We start from the raw sequence: 20,328 nt of genomic DNA on the forward strand, positions 1-20,328 counted from the left end.
TGCATTTAGAATTAAATTAAGTGCCATCTTTTTTTTCTCTCTTTTCTATTTTTCCTCTGTCAAGCGAGTGATATACATTGTATAAACAAATAAAACATCAAAGAAATGCTGTACAAAATCTATGTGTGACTGGTGTTTGTTATAGCAATAAAATGTTATCTAGTAGGTTTGTGAAGATGAGTAGTTAATGAACATTATATGTATGTGTTTATATGTGTTATGCATATGACATACATACAAACTTTAGCATCAGCCCCAACTTACCTTTTATTAATATAATGATGTTTGTATTTAGTTTGTAATACTGGATCGAGACTTGACTGCGATGTGTGTACATCAGCATGGAGTGTTACGTTTGTTTGTTTGTTTGTTTTGTTTAGTTTTATGTGCTATTAATAGACTAAGGGTAACGTAATCAGAAGTTTGGGCTAGCGAATATGAGGACCAGTTACATTGTATGTGTTTTTCTTCTTTCATCTTTTGATTTGACTTTATTAATATTTGATTAAAAAAATGATTATATGACTTGATATTATTACTATCTCATTTACTTTCTGCATTACACTATTTATGTTTGTTATGGTTTTATTTGTTTTTTACCATTACTATTATCATTTGATGATTGGATGAAATTATTATTTCATTTGAGCACATAAACAATTCATATAAAGAAAGTTTAAATTAAGTTAATACAGATACATGTATTGATATGTTCAAATAAAATAATGGTTTCAACAAATGATAAGCAATAGTAAAAAACGCTAACGCTCAAGTAGGCTATACGTATATAACAACATCGCGATGTAAAACCTCATTATTGCATTCAAAAGTATTATATCAAGACAAAATCAAATCATACATAACAGTGAAAAGTGACAGTTCATGGCGTTCCATATCTATTGGTAATTTGTTATACTACATGTATCATCATGCATGTCACAGCGTATCGCTTTCTTATTACGATGTGTGAATTACATACAAAAAATTAATTGTTTTAGTTCGTGTGATATTTTTCGAGTAGACGCTATTGGTGAAATGCTGTCAACTAGAAGTCTGTCTATGTTTACTGATGTAGACCTTAAACCAATTATTGGATATGGCTCAAAAACAGTTAGATGTGGTAGATAAAGTAAAGATTTTAGTAAATAATATCGGAAGACTTTGGTGTTTTCAAAAAAGAACAATTAAAAAAAAAGCGATACCTTTGTTAGCCTGACTTAAACTGCATGTCCATGCAGTTGTCACTTCTGAAATGAATTAATGATACTCGATCTCAACTGGAACTGACTAATTTGACTCCTGCAACACAGAAAGTTTTAAAGAATAAATCGTTTGGGAGTGAAGAAACTGAAAATTTCATCTTAATTTTTGTTTGTTTGTTTGTTTGTGTTTATTATTATTATTATTGAACTTCTGGTCATTTACCTCTTATATATTGAGTCGATAAGGTTGGGAGCGTTCGTTTACGTCAGCGTAGGTCTATTAACAAACCATAATACTTCCAGATAGAGTTGCGGTGACCTTGACATTAGATTCTACAAATGAATGTACCTAAACAATAGATTAAGCAAACAAGCATTATTTTCTTTCATAGTAAACAATATAAAATGATGAAACAAATAGTTTCACTTTAGCATAACGCAGTAGTACTTTAAGACATTTTACTTAAAGGTATATGAGAATTAAGACATCGCTAAAATGTAAGGCGTTTATTGTGTTAAGGATTAAGATCAACGCCTTTCGACTAAATAGTGTTTATATATAACCGACGGGATACCACATTTGGAGATTTGAAACCCGTCAAACGCCGATCTGTAGGCGTCGAGACTTTGGATATTAGGATTTGCCTTTCACACATCACTTGCAAAGTAAAGCTATTTCAATCTGGGCCACGTAATCAAAACAGATATTAACTTAATAATATGATAAGTGAAATTTTCAATTCTCATTTGCTGCAACAGGGCACATGGGTAGAAATGGAATACTTAATAATTTTGTAAAATTGTGTTGAAAATTGTTGTTAAATTGTGACTAGCCTTATCAGCGTTAATATATAGTTTATACTTGTTTTCAAACAACCATCTTTTCTGTGCATTTTCCACTGCCTTATTTTTCATAGATTTTATGGAACCAAAAGAAACCATTACACGGTCTGAGGCTAATTAGAAAATCCTCAAAAAAACTACACATGTTACTGTGGACAAGAGTTTAAACGTCGGTGGCAACAGATTTCTTCCCTCCAAGAAACATTTACTAATAGTTGGGCAAATATGGTACGGTTGTGTTGTTCCGGCCTTCTGGGAATGCAAATATTATTCCATTTAAGCTTAGTCTCTTCATGTTAAACGAAGCGAGCATATAAAACGAATTGTTTAAAAACAAAATACAAATTGTGTATCAACATATTATCGAGGTCAGTCGATATTTTGAAGCTTGTAAAATAAAAACAGTGTTTAATATATCTTTTTATACGAGTAGTTTTGAGAAATATGCAAAGACTTGGACAAAACCCTAATATTATGATGACTATTTATGATATCTCGAACCGGGCGCTAAGGATAAATAATGCATTATATTACCTGGCCTCCAACCTTTATTATTAATTCAATTTACAATGCAATGTACATCCCTTTAACTCATTACACGACAATCGGTGTAATGTATAAATCTGGTGATAGAGAGAAAGAAAACGATTGAGTAAAAACGTGTGGAAGCGATATAATATATAAATCTGGTGATAGAGAGAAAGAAAGTGATTGAGAGAAAACGTGTGGAAGCGTTGTAATTTATAAGTCTGGTGATCGAGTGAACTAAAGCCATGGGGAGAAAACATGCGTGCGTTGTGATACAACAACAATCCTGTTCAGTTTGACATTAAAAATCTGGTGACGGTATAGGAAAATAAACTTCGCGACAGAATCGAAATTGTGTTTCTACAGATTGGTTTTTGTTCTAAAATACAAAATGATTACATAAATCATGATAAAAATAAGGAAACTAAATCAGATTTGACACATGACAAAAGATCAATCAAATATCCCTAGATCACACGTTTCAGAATAATGAGCGTTCTCTGATTTAATGGTGGCAGCCACTATCTCCATCGAGAGTTCCTAAAGGTCGATAACCATTCGGAAACGGCATTTGATTTTTAAATGAAAACATAAAACAAGACTAATAATGTAGTAGAGTCGCAAACGTTATTAACTTATTGTTAATACTACAATTATCATCATATTTTGAAAAAAATTGATAAACATAAACGTCATTTTCTTAAATGAATTTTCACTGATAACATACATTACTGAGGACATTTGGTTGGAGTTGTAACTTTATCTAAGGCCATCGATATAACTTGTCTATTATGTTGTTTTCAAAGAAACTTTCATGTTTTTCTTTCGGAAAGGTAATTGGCCTTTAAGATAGTATACTAGTATGATGAAAATGTAGTGAAACAATTAGTTGTATGCATGATATTTAGCCGCCCAAGTCGATATGGTTATAAATTATACACCGCGAAAGTCGTGGTTTGTTCAACCACCTTAGCGAAAGAATTCATTGTATATAATGTTTGCTACCAGGTGGCAAACTAATGATGTCTTCAAAATTGACAAATGGGAAATTTCTTTCTCTAATAATTATTATTCCTACGTAAATATATATATGATACGTGAAGCAATGTCACATACATCCATCTCTAGTAAAAATATTGAATTTTTTATGAAGGATAGAGTCTTTCAAAACATTTTTAAATGTTTATAATTGTCCGTCATACATATTCAGTTTGACCTTTTTATTCACCTTACATACTTTTGTCATTCAACACCTGAATTTCATTTCATATTGAGGACGCGCGAGAGGTAAGTAATCGGGTGTCTGTGTGTTAGATGACTCGGAGATAGGTGACACCTCAGCCACACCGCCTGTCCTTCCTGGTTCCGCTTTCCCGCCTTTTTATAAAGGTGCTTTAAAAATTCCAAACCTCTCATAGCGAATGACAAAGAAAATCATATTACTCAAGTATCTGATCTCCAGAATGTCGGCTTCTCGCGTAATGGTGATAATTTCGAGTGTAACTAGAGATGAGAAATGCACAAAATTATGATATGGAGTTACAATGTATATATACAAGACTTTGTGGATTGTCGCGGTAAGATCGGTCACGTGTGCTGGATTTTACCAAATCTAAATAATTCAGTCTCTCTAGGGTCTGGGAAGCTAGAAAAACAAACGAAAATGCTAAATTAGCCATTCCTAGTTTAATTTATATATATATATATATATATTATTTTGTTTACAAATCTTATCACTCTAAAAACTAGAAAAGTATTAAAATCTCTGATAATTCGGGAATATAAGGACCAGGTGCTCCCCTGCACAATATATGTAGTAAGTCTATTCTGTTTCGTCAATAGCATCACATAACCTCTAAATCTAGGACATACCGATACTCGCCATACAAATATAGGTCACAGCAACATATCCGGAGCGTATACAAATCTATATCACAGTAACAATTACCTACAAATCTAGGTTATAACGAAATTTAGGTCATTGCGACACCCGACGTACAAATCCAGGTCATCACGACATCCAACATACAAATCTAGGTCACAGCGACACCAGACATAAGTCATGTCAACTCTGCATACCATAGTTACAATATTGCTAGTATCTCTTGTAAGTTTCTATTTATATAAAGTAAAGGTAAATACATCACAATTACGTTTGGTGATAATATGAATACCAACGTCATTCCACAAGTCAATTTATTAGCCATAAACCGTCCCTATGTGATGTGGTCTATTTCCCAGCTATATCGGCTGCACAATCAGAACAGGTTGTTTACAATAAACAAGACAGACGCCTTCTCATCTCTGTAATTATATGTCTGGCCATCTCTAAATTACGTTTGCTTTAATACGTGCTATCAGTAATGTCTAACCGCCACACATAATATGTGTATTACATACCAAATTATAAACAACCAATCCTTATTTTTCAGACCAATGTGGAGATATCGTAAAATGAATAAAGACCACTGGAATAACAACTTTGGCTCTGCCATAATGAACATTGAACATTTATATTAGACACTACATTCGTAAAATGATTCAGCAATAAAAAAGATGCCAAACAATTTCTGAATAATAGTTAAACTATTGAAATGACAATATTAGGGCTATGCCATGATTCACTAGGATTCTTTGCAGTTTAAGATGTGCCTTCAATTCTACTTATAACAGGGTGACTAAGCAATATAGAAGATAACAGTATGTTAGTGAATTACAGGAATTAAAGCTGTCCGACTTATCATAATTTTAAATGAACCCTTATATGTTCTAGATAGTCACCTTCGATATTACAATGACCCAGAAATAGATGATATATATACGTAACCAAATATGCAATACATATGCATTAGACTTCTTTCATCACGTTTCAGTTTCACGTTTTGTCACGTAGTGCCTTGAGAACATTCTGATATATCAGAATTACTTCCCTTTGTTTTAACCCCGTCATTATCAGTAGTAACGGAGATATGATGTGTTTAGGACAATAACCGATCTTCAATTGGTAACATACAAAAGTGCAGACCTAAGTCAAAACTAACTTAAGTATTTTCATCTTGTCCTACTTCACTGTATTTCTATTAAGCTTCCGTGTAAATTTGAATTTCGTTCTGTCACACTTATCGAATCATGAGTTATTGGAAACCAGTCACAGAATTATTTTGTGTAAACTCAAGTTAGGTAAGAGAATGAATAATTAATGGAAACCAGTCACAAAACTGCTTTGTGTAACTGACGCTAAGTTATGTGAGCGAATCGAATGTGAACCCCTGAAAATGCTATATGAGAAAGTTAGAATGTTACTATTAAGTAATGCAATACCTTGTTATCTTTCTTAATCTGATTACTATGTAGATATTCGAGTCATAAGTGCCATATTCACATTTTTTAAGAAATGACTTTGAAATGCCGAATTAAGGTTCAAAGTCAAACATATCTTATTTTCAGTCATCATGCAAATGAAATGTAAATATTATCAGAGAAGTAGATTTAAGAAATTTCGAGCACACACATGCACACACACCTGTGGAGAGGTTTATTTAACACATCTTTGATTGTGTGGAGACAAGGTGCTAGTCAGCGAAATGTGTGAAAATCCCTAGTATTCAGCGAGATCCGTAACAAGTGTGAAAAACGTGTAACACCAGGTGATATGACTGCTACACAAAGTCTAATATGAGTATTAATAGTATTGTATACCACGTAATGTTACAGCTTTACCTTGTGTTAAAACGCCAGCGATGCCGCATAACTGAATCCGATTAGGTTATACATAAAACATATGAATCAGCTTAATAAGTCACATAACATTGGAATGTAAAGATAATTAGAGTTTTTTAAAGTGAACAGTCGGGCAAGGATGGCTTAAGTCGGTAAAAATCGTGTGAATGTATCCAGTATAATTTCTTATGAAATGGAAAAATAAAATCTCTCGTCAAAATCTGCCTGCGTACGAAGAAATTGATTTAAATTTTGGGAATTCTAAAACGTCCTCCCGGCTCACTATGTTCTTAGTAACATTTCCAGCAGCCTCGCTTTCAATGCTTTCAAATTTTCTTTACTTTAATGGTCATAATTGGGAAACTAAGCAGAACTTGACCGTCGTATTAATATGTGAGAACTTTTGGAAGGCCAATGAACGCATTTAGACTGGTTTTCTTTGCCCGACTATTATCTTTAATGTATAATATTCTTATATAACATTTAATAAAAAAAATATACGGACTTTATGGGTACACAGAGATCAGTGTTCTTTGCATACTATTTGAACCATCAAATCGATACTCGACCGTGACAGTAACCCTTGGAATTCAGTTTCACGAACATTCCTTAAATTTAAGGAATCCTTTAACTTAAAATTTTCCATATGAAATCATTACAGGATTTAAGGAAGATCCTTAACTTTAGGTTTTCCCATCTTCTTTAATATTATCTTCAACTTCAACTATTTTTTTTACATCACACCCATTTGAAAACCTCTTATAGTTCCTACGCTATGTTCCGCTGTCATGAATGTTTAATATTCTGATCGAGTGCCCTTTTCTGGGCAGGTCCTCCCCACGTTTTACTGAAAATAGCACGTTCCTTTTCCAGTGATGAGGAATAGTCTAATTCAGAAGCCTGGACTACCACAGTTTTCATGTCCCTGATCAGTTCAGCATCGGCATGACAGTACTGACTCAGCCAGGCGCGCCCTACCGTTAGACTGTTGTCCTCCGAATCTTCCTCTTTTAGAGGTGGTAACGGAATGACGTGATTTGCTAGACCAAGCCTCAGACACTCCTGTGAAGACAGGAGTCTAGAAGAACACAATATGTCCAGAGCCTTTGTGCGACCTATCAGACCAACAAGCCGTGTCGCCCCTCCCCAACCTGTCAAAACGCCCATCCTCATCTGGACAAACCCGACACGGGCGGTGTTGGTCATTACACGGAAATCACAAGCTGTGGTGAGTTCGGCTCCCCCTCCGATAGCGTTTCCTTGAACCAGCGCCATACTGACCATCGGCAGACGATGCAGCCTGGTCAAGGTTTCGTGCATGAATTCGGACATCTGATACCCTTGTTCTGATGTGAGAATGTTCTGGACTGTTGTAAGGTCTCCTCCAGAACAAAATGTCCCACTTGACCCCGTCAGAATCACACCCTTTCCATCATTCCACGTTTCCAAATCTTCGACCACATTGCGAAAATCGAGCATCATTTTTCCTGAAATGGAATGTCTTTCTTATTTCTTACTGATCAATGGCAACAAGATATATTTTTGGTTTATCATGTCCATTTTTTATTGTCTTCAAAGAATAAAATACAACGAAAATATTTAAAAAGAAAATCGAAAGCATTTTTTAGAATTAGCCCTAAAATGATCTAACCTTTAGGTTATTATACGATTCAATGTATTAAATAACTGCTCTGAACATCATTATATTTTGTGGGGAAAAATTACAACGTTTTCTGAAATATAAATGACGTTATTCACAAAACAAATTACATCAGTTTTGTACTTGATCACAACTGAATCAATACATGAACATTTGTAAACTGTGCACAGTAGTCGATACTGGTATTCTTCTCACCTGATAGTGCGTTCTTCTTGTCAGGGTTATTTAATGAGATGACACCAATGCCGTCAGTCTCGTGTTTGACCAGATCTACACTTCCTCCGCCATAGTTCTTCAGCCTCGCTCGGAACGAAGACGTACAATATGTTGGATCTATTTGCAAGCTTTTCAGATTCTTTCGTTTTGCTGAAGTTACATGCATAAAGTAAAAAGAAGTTTTTCATTTAATTAAGGATTAACTTGAATATATTTTTTATGTTATGGAGATATAACACAAAAATCTGAGTGTACTCTAAATAAACCGCGAAGCGGTTTTATGATGAGAGTACACTCAGATTTTTGTGTTATATCTCCATAACATAAAAAATATATTCAAATTAATCCTTATAATTCAATTTACTAAAGATAATCTCTTCAATATTCAAAATTCATTATGGGACTCTTTTGTCTATGAAATCATTACGCCGTCATCTCAGCCAATCAGAAGCAACGTTATAAACGGCGACGCCATTTTTTCCTTTATGGGCTGATAAAGTAAATTTTTAAGCCAATGAAAATGCTCGTAACAAACAAAATTGAATTACATAACAATATAATGAAATTTCATCGGAAGAAAAGAGGAAAAAATTTGCGGACGCTTTTATGCAATGTTAAAAAATCTATTTTAAAATAAAATTTGAACACGAAAATTTCTCTGATGTGATCCGATTGATAAAAAACAAGAGCTGTTGGAGAACAGCAAAGCTCGCCTATTCAGAAGAAGTTGATGTTCAAGTATTTACTATTTAAAGTGAACAGTCGGGCAAAGATGGCTAAAGTCGGTAAAAATGGTGTGAATGTATCCAGTTTAATTTCATATGAAATAGAAAAATAAATTCTCTCGTCAAAATCTGTCTGCGTACGAAGAAATTAATTTAAAGTATAGGAATCCTAAATCGTCCTCCCGGCTGACTATGTCCGTGGTTACATTTCCACGCAGCCTCGCTTTCAATGATTTCAACTTTTCTTTATTTCAATGGTCAGAACTGGGAAACGTAAGCAGAACTTGACCGTCGTATTAATATGTGAGAACTTTTGGAAGGCCAATGAACGCATTTAGACTGGTTTTCTTTGCCCGACTATTCACTTTAAACATGGAAATATGACAAATTAACAGACTAAAAAAAACCTTAAGGGCCCCAAATTGGTTGTATTAACACGTTCAGCATCCATACACATTAGGAAAATAAAATCATATACATTTATGATGACTTATGCTTAAACAATTGACAAAATAGAGACTTGCTCAAAAACTTTAACATGGAAATATGACAAATTAACAGACTAAAAAAAACCTAAAGGGCCCCAAATTGGTTGTATTATCACGTTCAGCATCCTTTCACATTAGAGAAATAAAATCATAAACATTTATGATGACTTAAGCTTAAACAATTGACGAAACAGAAACTTGCTCAAAACTTTAACGCGAAATGGGACGCCAACGCTGACGCCGACGCCGACGCTGACGCCGGGGTGACAACATTAGCTCCCCCTATTCTTCGAATAGGCAGGCTAATGAATGTACAAAACTGTAGCTATAGTAGCATGGCATTATGCTACTAGTCCTACATGGTACAGGACGCAAAATCAATAATATTCGTACCACATTTCACAAATGGAATTATGGTGAGTTTTCGTGATAAGTTCTGTAATGCATGTAGGCGTCGGCTTCTAGATTTGGAAAAAACTGGAGGGTAGGCTAGAGTATTTTTTTCTTCTTCTTCCAAAAAAAAGAAGCGGACGCACTTTGGTAATAGTTTATAAAAATAAATATATGATTATTGAAGGATCTAAATTAAGTGTAGGTAGCAGCGTTTTATTACAAAATTCTGATCGGTTGATCTGCAAATAAAACAGTTCATGAAGTCTTACATTTTAAATTTATACAACATAAAATATCATAATATCAATCAAAGGTTGTTTCAATGCAGACTAACGAAAAAAAACCTTTTTGTTATTCTATTTTTCCCTCGAATGTTGGATATTAATCTTGATTGCAAACAGTATTGAAAAACGTACCTTGCAGAGTCCTCAGAACTTTCTCAGCTCCATGAATACTGCTTCTTGATGAAATAAATCGGAGAGACTGAAAATAGAAAACTATTGTAATGTACGTCTCTTCTTAGAATCATTTTAGTTCGACTATTCATGCCTCTATTTAATTTGAATTTGTTATTTGAAAGTCACATATTTCATTTTTTGGTTTTTTTTTTCTTTCTTTATTTTTTTATACGCAGTTAAAAAGAAAGATTCGCTATAGAAGTTATATAGTTGACCCTATTTTATCTAAACTTGAGCAGAACAAACTCTTGCAGAGGAACTCTTGCTCAATCTTGAAATAGAGTTGTCTCCCATACCCCGTGGTTTGGAAAGGCGAATTTACACAATGTTAGCAACAAATCAAAGGGCACCAGTTCCGATCAACCCATTCGATTTATTTTTATCTCTTATTTTTTCGCCAACCACCGACACCCCGTAACCATATCTCAAACCTTACCATATCGTAAGTTAGATCTTGTAAAGTGTGCAGAACACTGTTCCAAGGCTCAGTCAATCATACCGCTCTGATGCGTTAGGTCATTATGCGTTATGGCAAGGGAGATCACTCTTATTTTTTTTCTATTCTCCTTGTCTTTATATATATATATAACAGTACTAGCTGGAATTGGTTTCCTAACCTGAGATATCTTAATTATATAAACAATGGACAAAGCAAACAAAACAATTGATAATCAATATCGAATTATTGCATACAAAAAGTAGACTTGTCAAGTTGAAAATCCTACAGATCTATCTACTGACTGGAGAAAATTAACTAGATTTGGTCTTTTGCAAAGATTGAACCAATATACATGTATTATGTTAAAAGATACCATTACGCAGGATTTAAAAAAAAATCTTAACGACACGTTGTTCAATCATGTTCCGCGACAGAAAACGATATGCCATATATAAGTTTTTCTCTCTCCATTTTTTCATCCTATATACATGTACAGTTTATCTTGAATTTTGCTTATCGCAGTAAGTAATTCGAAAATAATATTTATTATGATAATTTATCACCCAGTAAAAAACTTTCCATTTTACCTTGGTGTAGACAGCACTACATGTCTGTAGAGGCAGTCGTCAAGGCGACCCATTTGAAGCCTATAATTTTATTTCAATTTCCCAAGTTTGTCGAAATTCAGCAGCCGTCTTTTTCAGTTACATAATGTGGTGATGATAAGAACTCAGAACATTTTAGAGGAGTCCATTTTTAAAATGCCGTTATAACACTAAACCTTTTATATAGAGGCAAACTATTAATTTACACGAATACCGGGCATTCCTTTCAATTATGCCTTAAAAAGTTGAATAATTTACTTATTTCATTTTAATACATGTAGTTTAAATATGAAAACATTTCAACACTTGTTTAATACTAACCTTTTCCACTACATACATCATATTACCACGGATTAGAAGAGATATAACGCAAAATTACACTACTGGTACGAGGTTGATATAGAGTATATGCTCTTAATAATAATGGAATGATTTCCGTTAGTTGAAAAGGTATACTATAATTATATACAACTCAAAAATATCATTTTTGGAAAGAACCAAAGACCACGTTCCAGTTGCTTGAAATCTAATTTTCATAACAAGATATCTTGGCTCCTACAATTGATCTATGTCAATCATCGGAAAGAAGGGTTTTTCTCAATTGTCCTTTGAAATATTTGATATATATACGTGCAAGCAGCAACACACTTCAGTTTTCCAATTCACTCAATCTGATTGAAATACAAATCCTTATAACCACTCCGTAGAGGATCTGACAACATCACATTAAGGGTCATGTTCGGATGACCTTTATACCACGTGTAATTCAGATAAAATGCATTTTCTGTATGTTGCTATATCAATTGACAACGCCATTTCGACATGATCCCTAATGGGATTTTCTCAGATCCTCTTATCCAACGTTAATAAGGATCTGCATTTTAATCAGAATGCCAATTCGCTATAGTCACTGTAACGCCATATTGTGTTTAAATTTATTTTGTTCCTAAATGAACAGGCAGAACTCAGGAACAAGTCGATATCCTAAAAGTTTAATTTGAGGATGACCTCCTCAGTACTTTCTGTGAAAGTGTCAAAATCCAAAACGACTGCTTATCAACCATGTTGTTTTCGGATCATCCACAAAACTATCGGGACAAAAAGTAACCAGCATATAAAATTTGAGACAGATTCAAATTCCATTACTACTTTTTTATAACTTCAATTGTCAAAATACAAGATGACTGTCAGTCGACCATCTGCTTGTCTTATCAGTCACAAAATGCACAACCAGGACTCAAGCTGACCCTACACATCTTTCCGAGAAGTAGCAGTAACAAAACTTCAATTATCAAAATTAATGCATATCAACTACAATTATTGGTGTTCATGAACACTGACAAAGTGTCCAACAGAAGCCTTTCCACAAACGTTTGATTCTAAATACATTGGATACCTCTATTTTTGCAATAGTTCATGTGGTCTGACAAAGCCAGGTTTCCAACATATCACATCAGGGGGTCATGATCATGACAGCCAAGTATTGAAGTGTATACTAGCCTTTGACCTCTGTGTCACTAGTTTGAAACATTCCAATTTATCAGCCTTACTTCCATTAGTTCACTCCGTCAGCAACATAAAATCCGATTATTGCAACATCAGAGTCCGTTTTGAAAACATTGTTTACTTTATTTTTGCTTATGTGGAGCCCCCCCCTCTGCCCCTATCGACTTCAGGGAGACTTTCCACCAAAACCTCGCCATATCAAGGATGAAAGAGGAGTAGGAATTTTAAAGCTTAAATTTAAATTACTTTAGCTGTTGGAGTAAAACAATATCCCACTCATGAAATATGGTTTTAGGCAAGATAAAAATAAGAAAACGACGGAGTAAAATGGATAGAACTTTTAATGAATGTTGAGGTTTACATATTTCTTTCTAAACGTACACAGACCTGTTTACTCACTTGAATATCACAAAGCATCAGCTATATACACATATGTATATCACGGACTTAGATTAGAGTGATTCACGACACCAAACCTAATCTTAGTTCGTGGTAAGCGTGGTTATACTGCCTACACGTTTGATCTACATACACAAGTAATGCAACACAGTGAAAACGTTTGTGCAATACTTCCGGGAAAAGAACTGTTGCTGTTATATCTTTACATATGTTATAAACTTATAATCAAAAACAGGTTATGAAAAGAGAGAAACTGAACAAATGTTACACTCCCCGTAAACCAGGAAGCTTAGTTAAAGAAATATGCATTGTGAAGATTAACTACGATTTGCTGGAATTAAAATGTGTACTTCTATATATCTTAACATCTGATGCACGCATACATAATGTGATAAAATATCACAATATTTAATAATAAATATTAACAACATTCACAAAGAATAATTAAGAAAGGGTAAAAAAAAGGTACTTTTTTTGCCAGTGTTAAACTTCATCTGAAGACGAATAGGATGATGACTCTCGCATACAAACAATACCAACACACAGTTCATTCTTCAGGCATCAGATCTAGCTATTATCTCTTTGTCCTTGTGTTTATATCCAGTGTTCCTCGGTGAAAAAGGATTACACATGCTTAACTATATCATTCCTGTTACTTGCACTTTAAATAAAATATTGGAAGATGTTCTTGATTGTTTTCCTGCTCCGATATAATGTACACAGCTGTTGACAAGCATTTCTGTTACTGATATATATACGGGAATCTTCAAGTTGTAATTGACGTTAACAAATAAAGCGCAAGTTATTTAGCAATCCAGGAAATTTGCAGCCATAAGCAGTTCTAAAGCGATCTCGGGTGCAATAGGAAATTCTGGGATCTCTGTGGAACTGTTAGTGTATCTCACTTTGTATGTAAAGTACATACAAACCTTCTGCAGTACATGTGACCTGTAACAGAAATAAAAGTTCAGTATTTAATATGGGACTTTGGGAAACATTAACAGGAATTAGTAAGTATTAAGTAAGAAAGGTCTTACAACTGAACACATATAGAAGTCAAATCCTCATTTCTTCAATGAATTCATGTGTTGACAAAGCAAGTTCATTGAATGATAAACCCAAGATTTACATCACTTTTCAAAGAATGTCAAGATTTACCAGAAAGATATCAGACATTCTCTGAAGTACTACTGATAATACAATTAACTTCATGGAAAAAGCATATTATCAGAATTTAGATTTAACTGTCCACAAATCCTCTATAAACACGAAATGATAAAACACCTCTTGATAGTCCCCCCCCCCACATTCCTATTACATATACAGACTCTGAGAGATCTAAATTTATATGATAGAATCCCATTAAAATAAATGTGAACACTAATGTGCCAACCCTTGTTTATATAAGCTAATGTGCCAACCCTTGTTTATATAAGCTAATGTGCCAACCCTTCTTTATATAAGCTAATGTGACAACCCTTCTTTATATAAGCTGACATTGGTCCAATGATTGAACATGCATACATCTGCTAAAATTTCCTATTACTGTATAATAAAATTGCCACTTTTATATATCGATTTTTTGGCTCCCTGGACATAGTTTTTCCCAGAATTTTTTGATGGGCAAAATATACTAATAGTAGCGTTTTTTCAGCATTTTCAGCCCCAAAAAGTACCTGCGCAAAGTACACTGGTGTGCAAGTTACACAAGTTTTTATGGTATGTCACTTTGTGGCAGTGGGATAAAACTGTTCAGTTTTCTATACACAAAAGACAACAGATTTTGAATACTATATTACAATCTAATGTTGGTAGGTACTATATAGTAAATTCAGAATTAATGATATATAAGATTGCCATTTGACTGAAGTTAGTCTATCACAAGACCTAGAGTTGATCAGTCCATCTAATTACACTATTCAATAGAATACTTACGGTATTTCCCTGAAATTTATTTCATTTGTCTCATTTTCTGCAAACTGTCCTGTAAGCAGTAAAAGTACAGAGTTAAAATAATGGGTCTTTGAATCAAATATCAACTGAGCAATGAAATTAATGTAAGGATAAGAAGACAATCTATACATTTTACAATGAAATTTAATTTATGTAAGGGAAAGTAGAATATCTATATATTTTACAACAAATTTTATTTACAAAACATCATAGTTAGATATATGTTTACATATAGCTAAGGAAACTTAGTCAAAACATTATTTAAAGTTGTATGGTCTATGACTTGTTGTATTTTCGGCATAGAAAAAGTATTTTAAGTATTCTACACATTTTTCTCCGCCTCTCTAAGTTTTAAATTTTCGAAATTTACCGACTTTTGTAAAGTTAGTATTTACAAAGTTATTAAACAATTAAATTAAAATATTGATTTTAGTGTGTACACGTTATAGCTCGGAAGTATCCGAACTGGTCCGATCTGTATGGGTATTACTGATATTGACCACGTGATACGGCTCGGGAGGTTCCAATCTATACGTGTATTGACGATGTCGGTCACGTGATGCAACTCAGTTTTTTTCAATATTCCCCGAAAGTTTGAAATGTGGCGTTTCTTTAAAAATGTGCGATATTTCATGCGACATTTACCGCTATGTCAATACTATATTGGTGCTTTCATGGACCATCATATATAAGCATCCATGTGCACACATTGTATATTTTATGAGAGTTTGTGATGGTTAAAATTACAAGAAATACAACTTTAACAAATACTACTTACCTGGCCCACTAAGCATGGCCTTGATGGTTCCAGATGTAAGTGCATGTTCCCGTTTCACAATAAATTCATGACCATCTGACGACACCAGTTTGACATACATGGCGTCGGGACCCTCACATCCCCCGTAAATTTTCTCTTCCTCCCCCTTCTCATCTTTGGAGTCGGACATTTTGGGCTCCCAAGAAGAGGGAATGTTTCTATCGAAAAATAAATGTACTCATTAATATCAGCCTTTGGTATCATACATTTTTTCAGTATAAATGCATTTGCATGTATGTTAATTAGGTTAATCCAAGCAGACTGTCACTGTCAAACAGCACACATCCTGAACTCATTGGGTATTATCACAGATATACTTATAATAATAATCTATTCCCCGAGGAGTTCCGGATGTGTGAAACAGTACAGTCACTCACCATATGTTTATTCTGTGACTTTAGAGCATACTTTCAGTTCAAAATAATTTTAATTACAAGGAAGTCTTCCTCTACAATTAATACGTCCCTTATATCTTTAAATTAGGGGTTCAAGAAATGTCTAAATTTCAGTATGGAATTGCAAGTGATTTTCCAAGTATGTTTGGAATTTCAACGATTTGCCAGATTTTGTATATTTCTACCAGGAAATGAAAGGTTAGTAACACAACTTCAAAATAGAATTAAAAACACTTTAGAATTTAAATCAGGTCCATTTATGCAATGAGTGAATCCTAGCTATAGCTAAATGGCGTGATGTTTCAAATTAAAGTGTCTGATCATGCTAAAACCTCTTAAGTAACATTATCATTGCAGTACTGTTTCTTGTCAGTTATAGAATGTGTATCAAGTTGTAATTCACTGAAAATACAACAACATTGTTTGAAAGAATCCAAGGCAATATGTTACACCTTGACGGATCGACATGTGTGCATGTTTGAAAGTTCGCAGTCATTCATAACATTGTTTTATAATGGCCTGTAAACATTTCTTGCGTATACATAATTATTTAAATATTAGAAATAATCTGTAGGATATTTAAAATTTAATACCAATGTAATAATTTGTGTTGCGATCAAACCATGCTTCTGGTATGTAATTATATTCATATTTAGTATATATTTCCAAGTGGTATTCCGATTAATCGAGTTCATCGAGTATCGTTGGTTTGAGGTGTTTAATCAATTAATCAAATAAGAAATCTGTAATCGAGTTTCGCCGGAATTTTCCGACACCATGATAACCAAAGTATAAAGTTAGCTGATCAGTAAATCCTGCAAAAAAATCATAGCCAATTTGTTAAATCATTTCCTTTTGTGTAGTTGTCACTCACACCATTTCAAATTTTAAGTGTCTAGACAAATTAAAGAGCGCATAAGCATGAAGTAGTAATGTAAACGTTCAAATGAGCATGGTTTGTGAAGAAAATAAGTGTCATTTAATGCCAAAAGTGTGCAAAATTATGTACCCTACTCTATCGTTTTCACATGTTAATCACAATATCTCAAATAATTGCAATATTTTATGATTGCACATATTCCAATAAATAATCATATACATCTTTAATATATTGCAAATGCATATCATATATCTTTTCAGTACTTTACCCGATTTAAAACTTCTATGCTAAATTGTATTTGTCTGCTTTTAGTTTGTGCTCATGTATAAGTTACACTGGAATATAAGCAGCACTACCAATTTTCAGAGAGGAGGGGGGAGGTGTAGCATCTTATACTCTATATATGGCAATTGCAATAAATTATATAAAGAAATTTGCAATGGGCTGTTTAGCTACCTGAACTACCTTGGTAATGATTGTTTAAAATATACAATAAGTTTAATAAATTATATTGCTAAAGTCCATACTATCAGGTATATGGTAACAGGTAATGGAATGGAATCACCAATTTGTACACCCAAAATGATTCCTACATACATAAAGCCTAGATGAAAGTTGTTGCAGAAACACATCTCTTCCTTTACAAACTGATGGATGTTGCATTAATTTTGCTTCCTTGAGTAACACCAATAAGATGCTAGTTGTAGCCATATCCTTACGACACGAGTCACGTACTAACTTCGCAGTAACAAAACTCTCTCCCTTCCTCAGTTTCGCATTCCATCTAGATCTAACAGGATATGGCATAATCCTACTGATTAGTAAGCAAATTAGAAAAAAAAAAAGATAAAAATATAACATTCGTAGTAGAATAAACAACCCGTTATTATGTTTATTTTACAGAAAACATTGTCTTTTCAACTGAGATTGTGAAGAGTGTGTTTCCATCTTTGGAATATTTGTAGAATTTATGCACGTGAGTCTCAACTTCACTACAAAGAACACTTAAATAAAGAAATGATTCGTCATTCTATGGTCATCGTATTACTTAACGCATGAGAGAAACACAATTGACTAGATATATTAGGTACATAAATAGCATTTACCATTTTCGAGTCCAAACAAATACACATTATTGCCGGGTCTATTTTTAGTAACGTTGCGTTATTCAGACAGGGTCATTTATTTACGTCAATAGTCTGCTTAAAATATATCGATAGTTAACATTAAGTTAATCAATATCACAATAGATATCTTAGTCAACTTTTGGCTGATCAAAGAAGGTAAATTCACACATTAAACTTACTTCTGGTGTAAATATATTCAGGGGAAAATCCCTGTTCTTCGACGCCGTGGTCGCTCTCTTTGCTTATGTCCCTATCAACAGAAGCCCCGGATGGAGGTCGCGTGACCGGAAGCGGTGTTCTATGAAATTCCTACATGCCTTATTTTATGTTCGCCCGGCGGAGCATTTAGACTAATACCCACAGGGACCAGGCACGAAAACATTTAACAAATAGTATACATGCACATATATATATCATAGAATCAAGGGTAAAAACCGTGATTATTTTAATAAATGGGTTCTATACAACATTGACAGATATCTTACCTTAAGAGAAATAATTTATCTTTCCATTGAGTGCTTGATGAACAAATTAGTTTTAAAAAAGTCGTGCCAGGCCCCTGTGCTGATATGTCATCTTTTTTGATGCCCAAGTTTGCTTTATCTTTAATCCAAGTATTTTTAGAAAAATGATCTATATCTATTTCTGATTATCTGCATTGCAACGAAAAAAATTAACAAAAAAAAACATAAATTAACAATAAGAGATTGTTGCCGACATACATGTAATGCTACATGTAGTTGTGTGGCATAATGCGAGTTCGCAAAAATTGTCGCTTAAAATCCTACTATTTTACTCTTTTCTGGATTTGTTAAGCCCAGTTTTGCAAAACAACATACCGAGAAATAGTATTTGTAATTCAATATTCACCATCGATTAAGATAGAATATACCGCCATGTGTATTGTCATCGTTTTTAAAGATAGAATATACCACCGCATGACTACTGTCTAAAACTAAATCATATATTTACATCTTTACAAATATGTCTGTCGCTTGTAAAAAAATAAGGACCTATTTTGACAATGCTTTGTAAGCGTAAGAAGAAATGAAGCGCCATGATATTTTTGGTGTCGTTTACAGCTTAATATGTACAACAAATACTGTGTGACAATATATCTTTGAAACATTACATACTCTTAATCTATCCATGAGTAAAGACGAGATCATTAAACAAATGAAAATACAAAGATTGTTTTACTGAAGTCAAATTCATTGAATGTATATGCTTTTAGGACGACGGCAATGGAGAGGAAAATATCCAGCAACTTTTAATTGAAATTAAAATTCATTATGGTTTTAAAAAAATATACTGTTTTAATCCCATATACTATTTCTATTTGTCTACCTGCCCGTCCATCCGTCCGTCCGTCCGCTCCAGTAAAGTTTGTCAGCGATATCATGGCTTCATAGGCTATACTTCGTAAAAAATCAAATAACAATTCACATTTTTCTAGACAGATACAGATATCGATGCGGCCATTGTCTTTGGCAATTCAGCGGTTATTCAAATTGTTTAGACTACATATCACAAAAGAAATTTTACTTCGTGCGCAAAAATAAACTATTCAAGAATAAACTAATGATGACTGTAATAGTTTGGATAGCTATACTTTCTTATTTTTTTCATTTAAGTGTTATTTACTTACAAAAAGGATGCAAGTATTACAGCACTATCACTGACTGAGGAAGCTTTCCTTTCAAACTTGGTCTCAAAAGTGATGTGAGAGAATTGAAATTGTTATTGGCCAAAGAATTAATTGGGAACTATTTGACAATGTTACTCATAATACGTTGATCTACGAGATATAGATCTATCATAGCACTGACTTCGATAATCCCTGCTGATAACAAGAAGTTTGCGGACCTACTAACTTAGTAGTGGCGAGTGGTCATACTCCATATAGCAGGGTAGGGCAACTCTCCGAACTCTATAGTAAGTCAATAATCTCTGAAGAAACAATTTTCTCAAAAA

The 20,328-nt window shown here is 33.6% G+C and overlaps 2 protein-coding genes across 2 annotated transcripts; both read right to left on the reverse strand.

Annotated features, from left to right (window-relative positions):
- Positions 1–6,975: 6,975 nt before the first annotated feature.
- On the reverse strand, positions 6,976–10,790 carry LOC138325646 (ethylmalonyl-CoA decarboxylase-like). Its single transcript, XM_069271446.1, has 4 exons — positions 10,670–10,790; positions 10,192–10,258; positions 8,149–8,319; positions 6,976–7,780 (listed from the first exon to the last, which is right to left on the reverse strand). The coding sequence occupies exons 1-4, from the start codon at positions 10,670–10,672 to the stop codon at positions 7,080–7,082; spliced, it is 942 nt and encodes a 313-aa protein (XP_069127547.1). The 5' UTR covers positions 10,673–10,790; the 3' UTR covers positions 6,976–7,079.
- A 2,316-nt stretch (positions 10,791–13,106) lies between these two features.
- Positions 13,107–18,683, reverse strand: LOC138325650 (elongin-C). The gene is made up of 4 exons (XM_069271453.1): positions 18,534–18,683; positions 15,914–16,110; positions 15,118–15,166; positions 13,107–14,130 (listed from the first exon to the last, which is right to left on the reverse strand). The coding sequence occupies exons 2-4, from the start codon at positions 16,080–16,082 to the stop codon at positions 13,989–13,991; spliced, it is 360 nt and encodes a 119-aa protein (XP_069127554.1). The 5' UTR covers positions 16,083–16,110; positions 18,534–18,683; the 3' UTR covers positions 13,107–13,988.
- Positions 18,684–20,328: the final 1,645 nt, after the last annotated feature.

Source organism: Argopecten irradians, chromosome 6 (genome assembly GCF_041381155.1).
Source record: "Argopecten irradians isolate NY chromosome 6, Ai_NY, whole genome shotgun sequence".
NCBI classification, from domain to species: domain Eukaryota; kingdom Metazoa; phylum Mollusca; class Bivalvia; order Pectinida; family Pectinidae; genus Argopecten; species Argopecten irradians.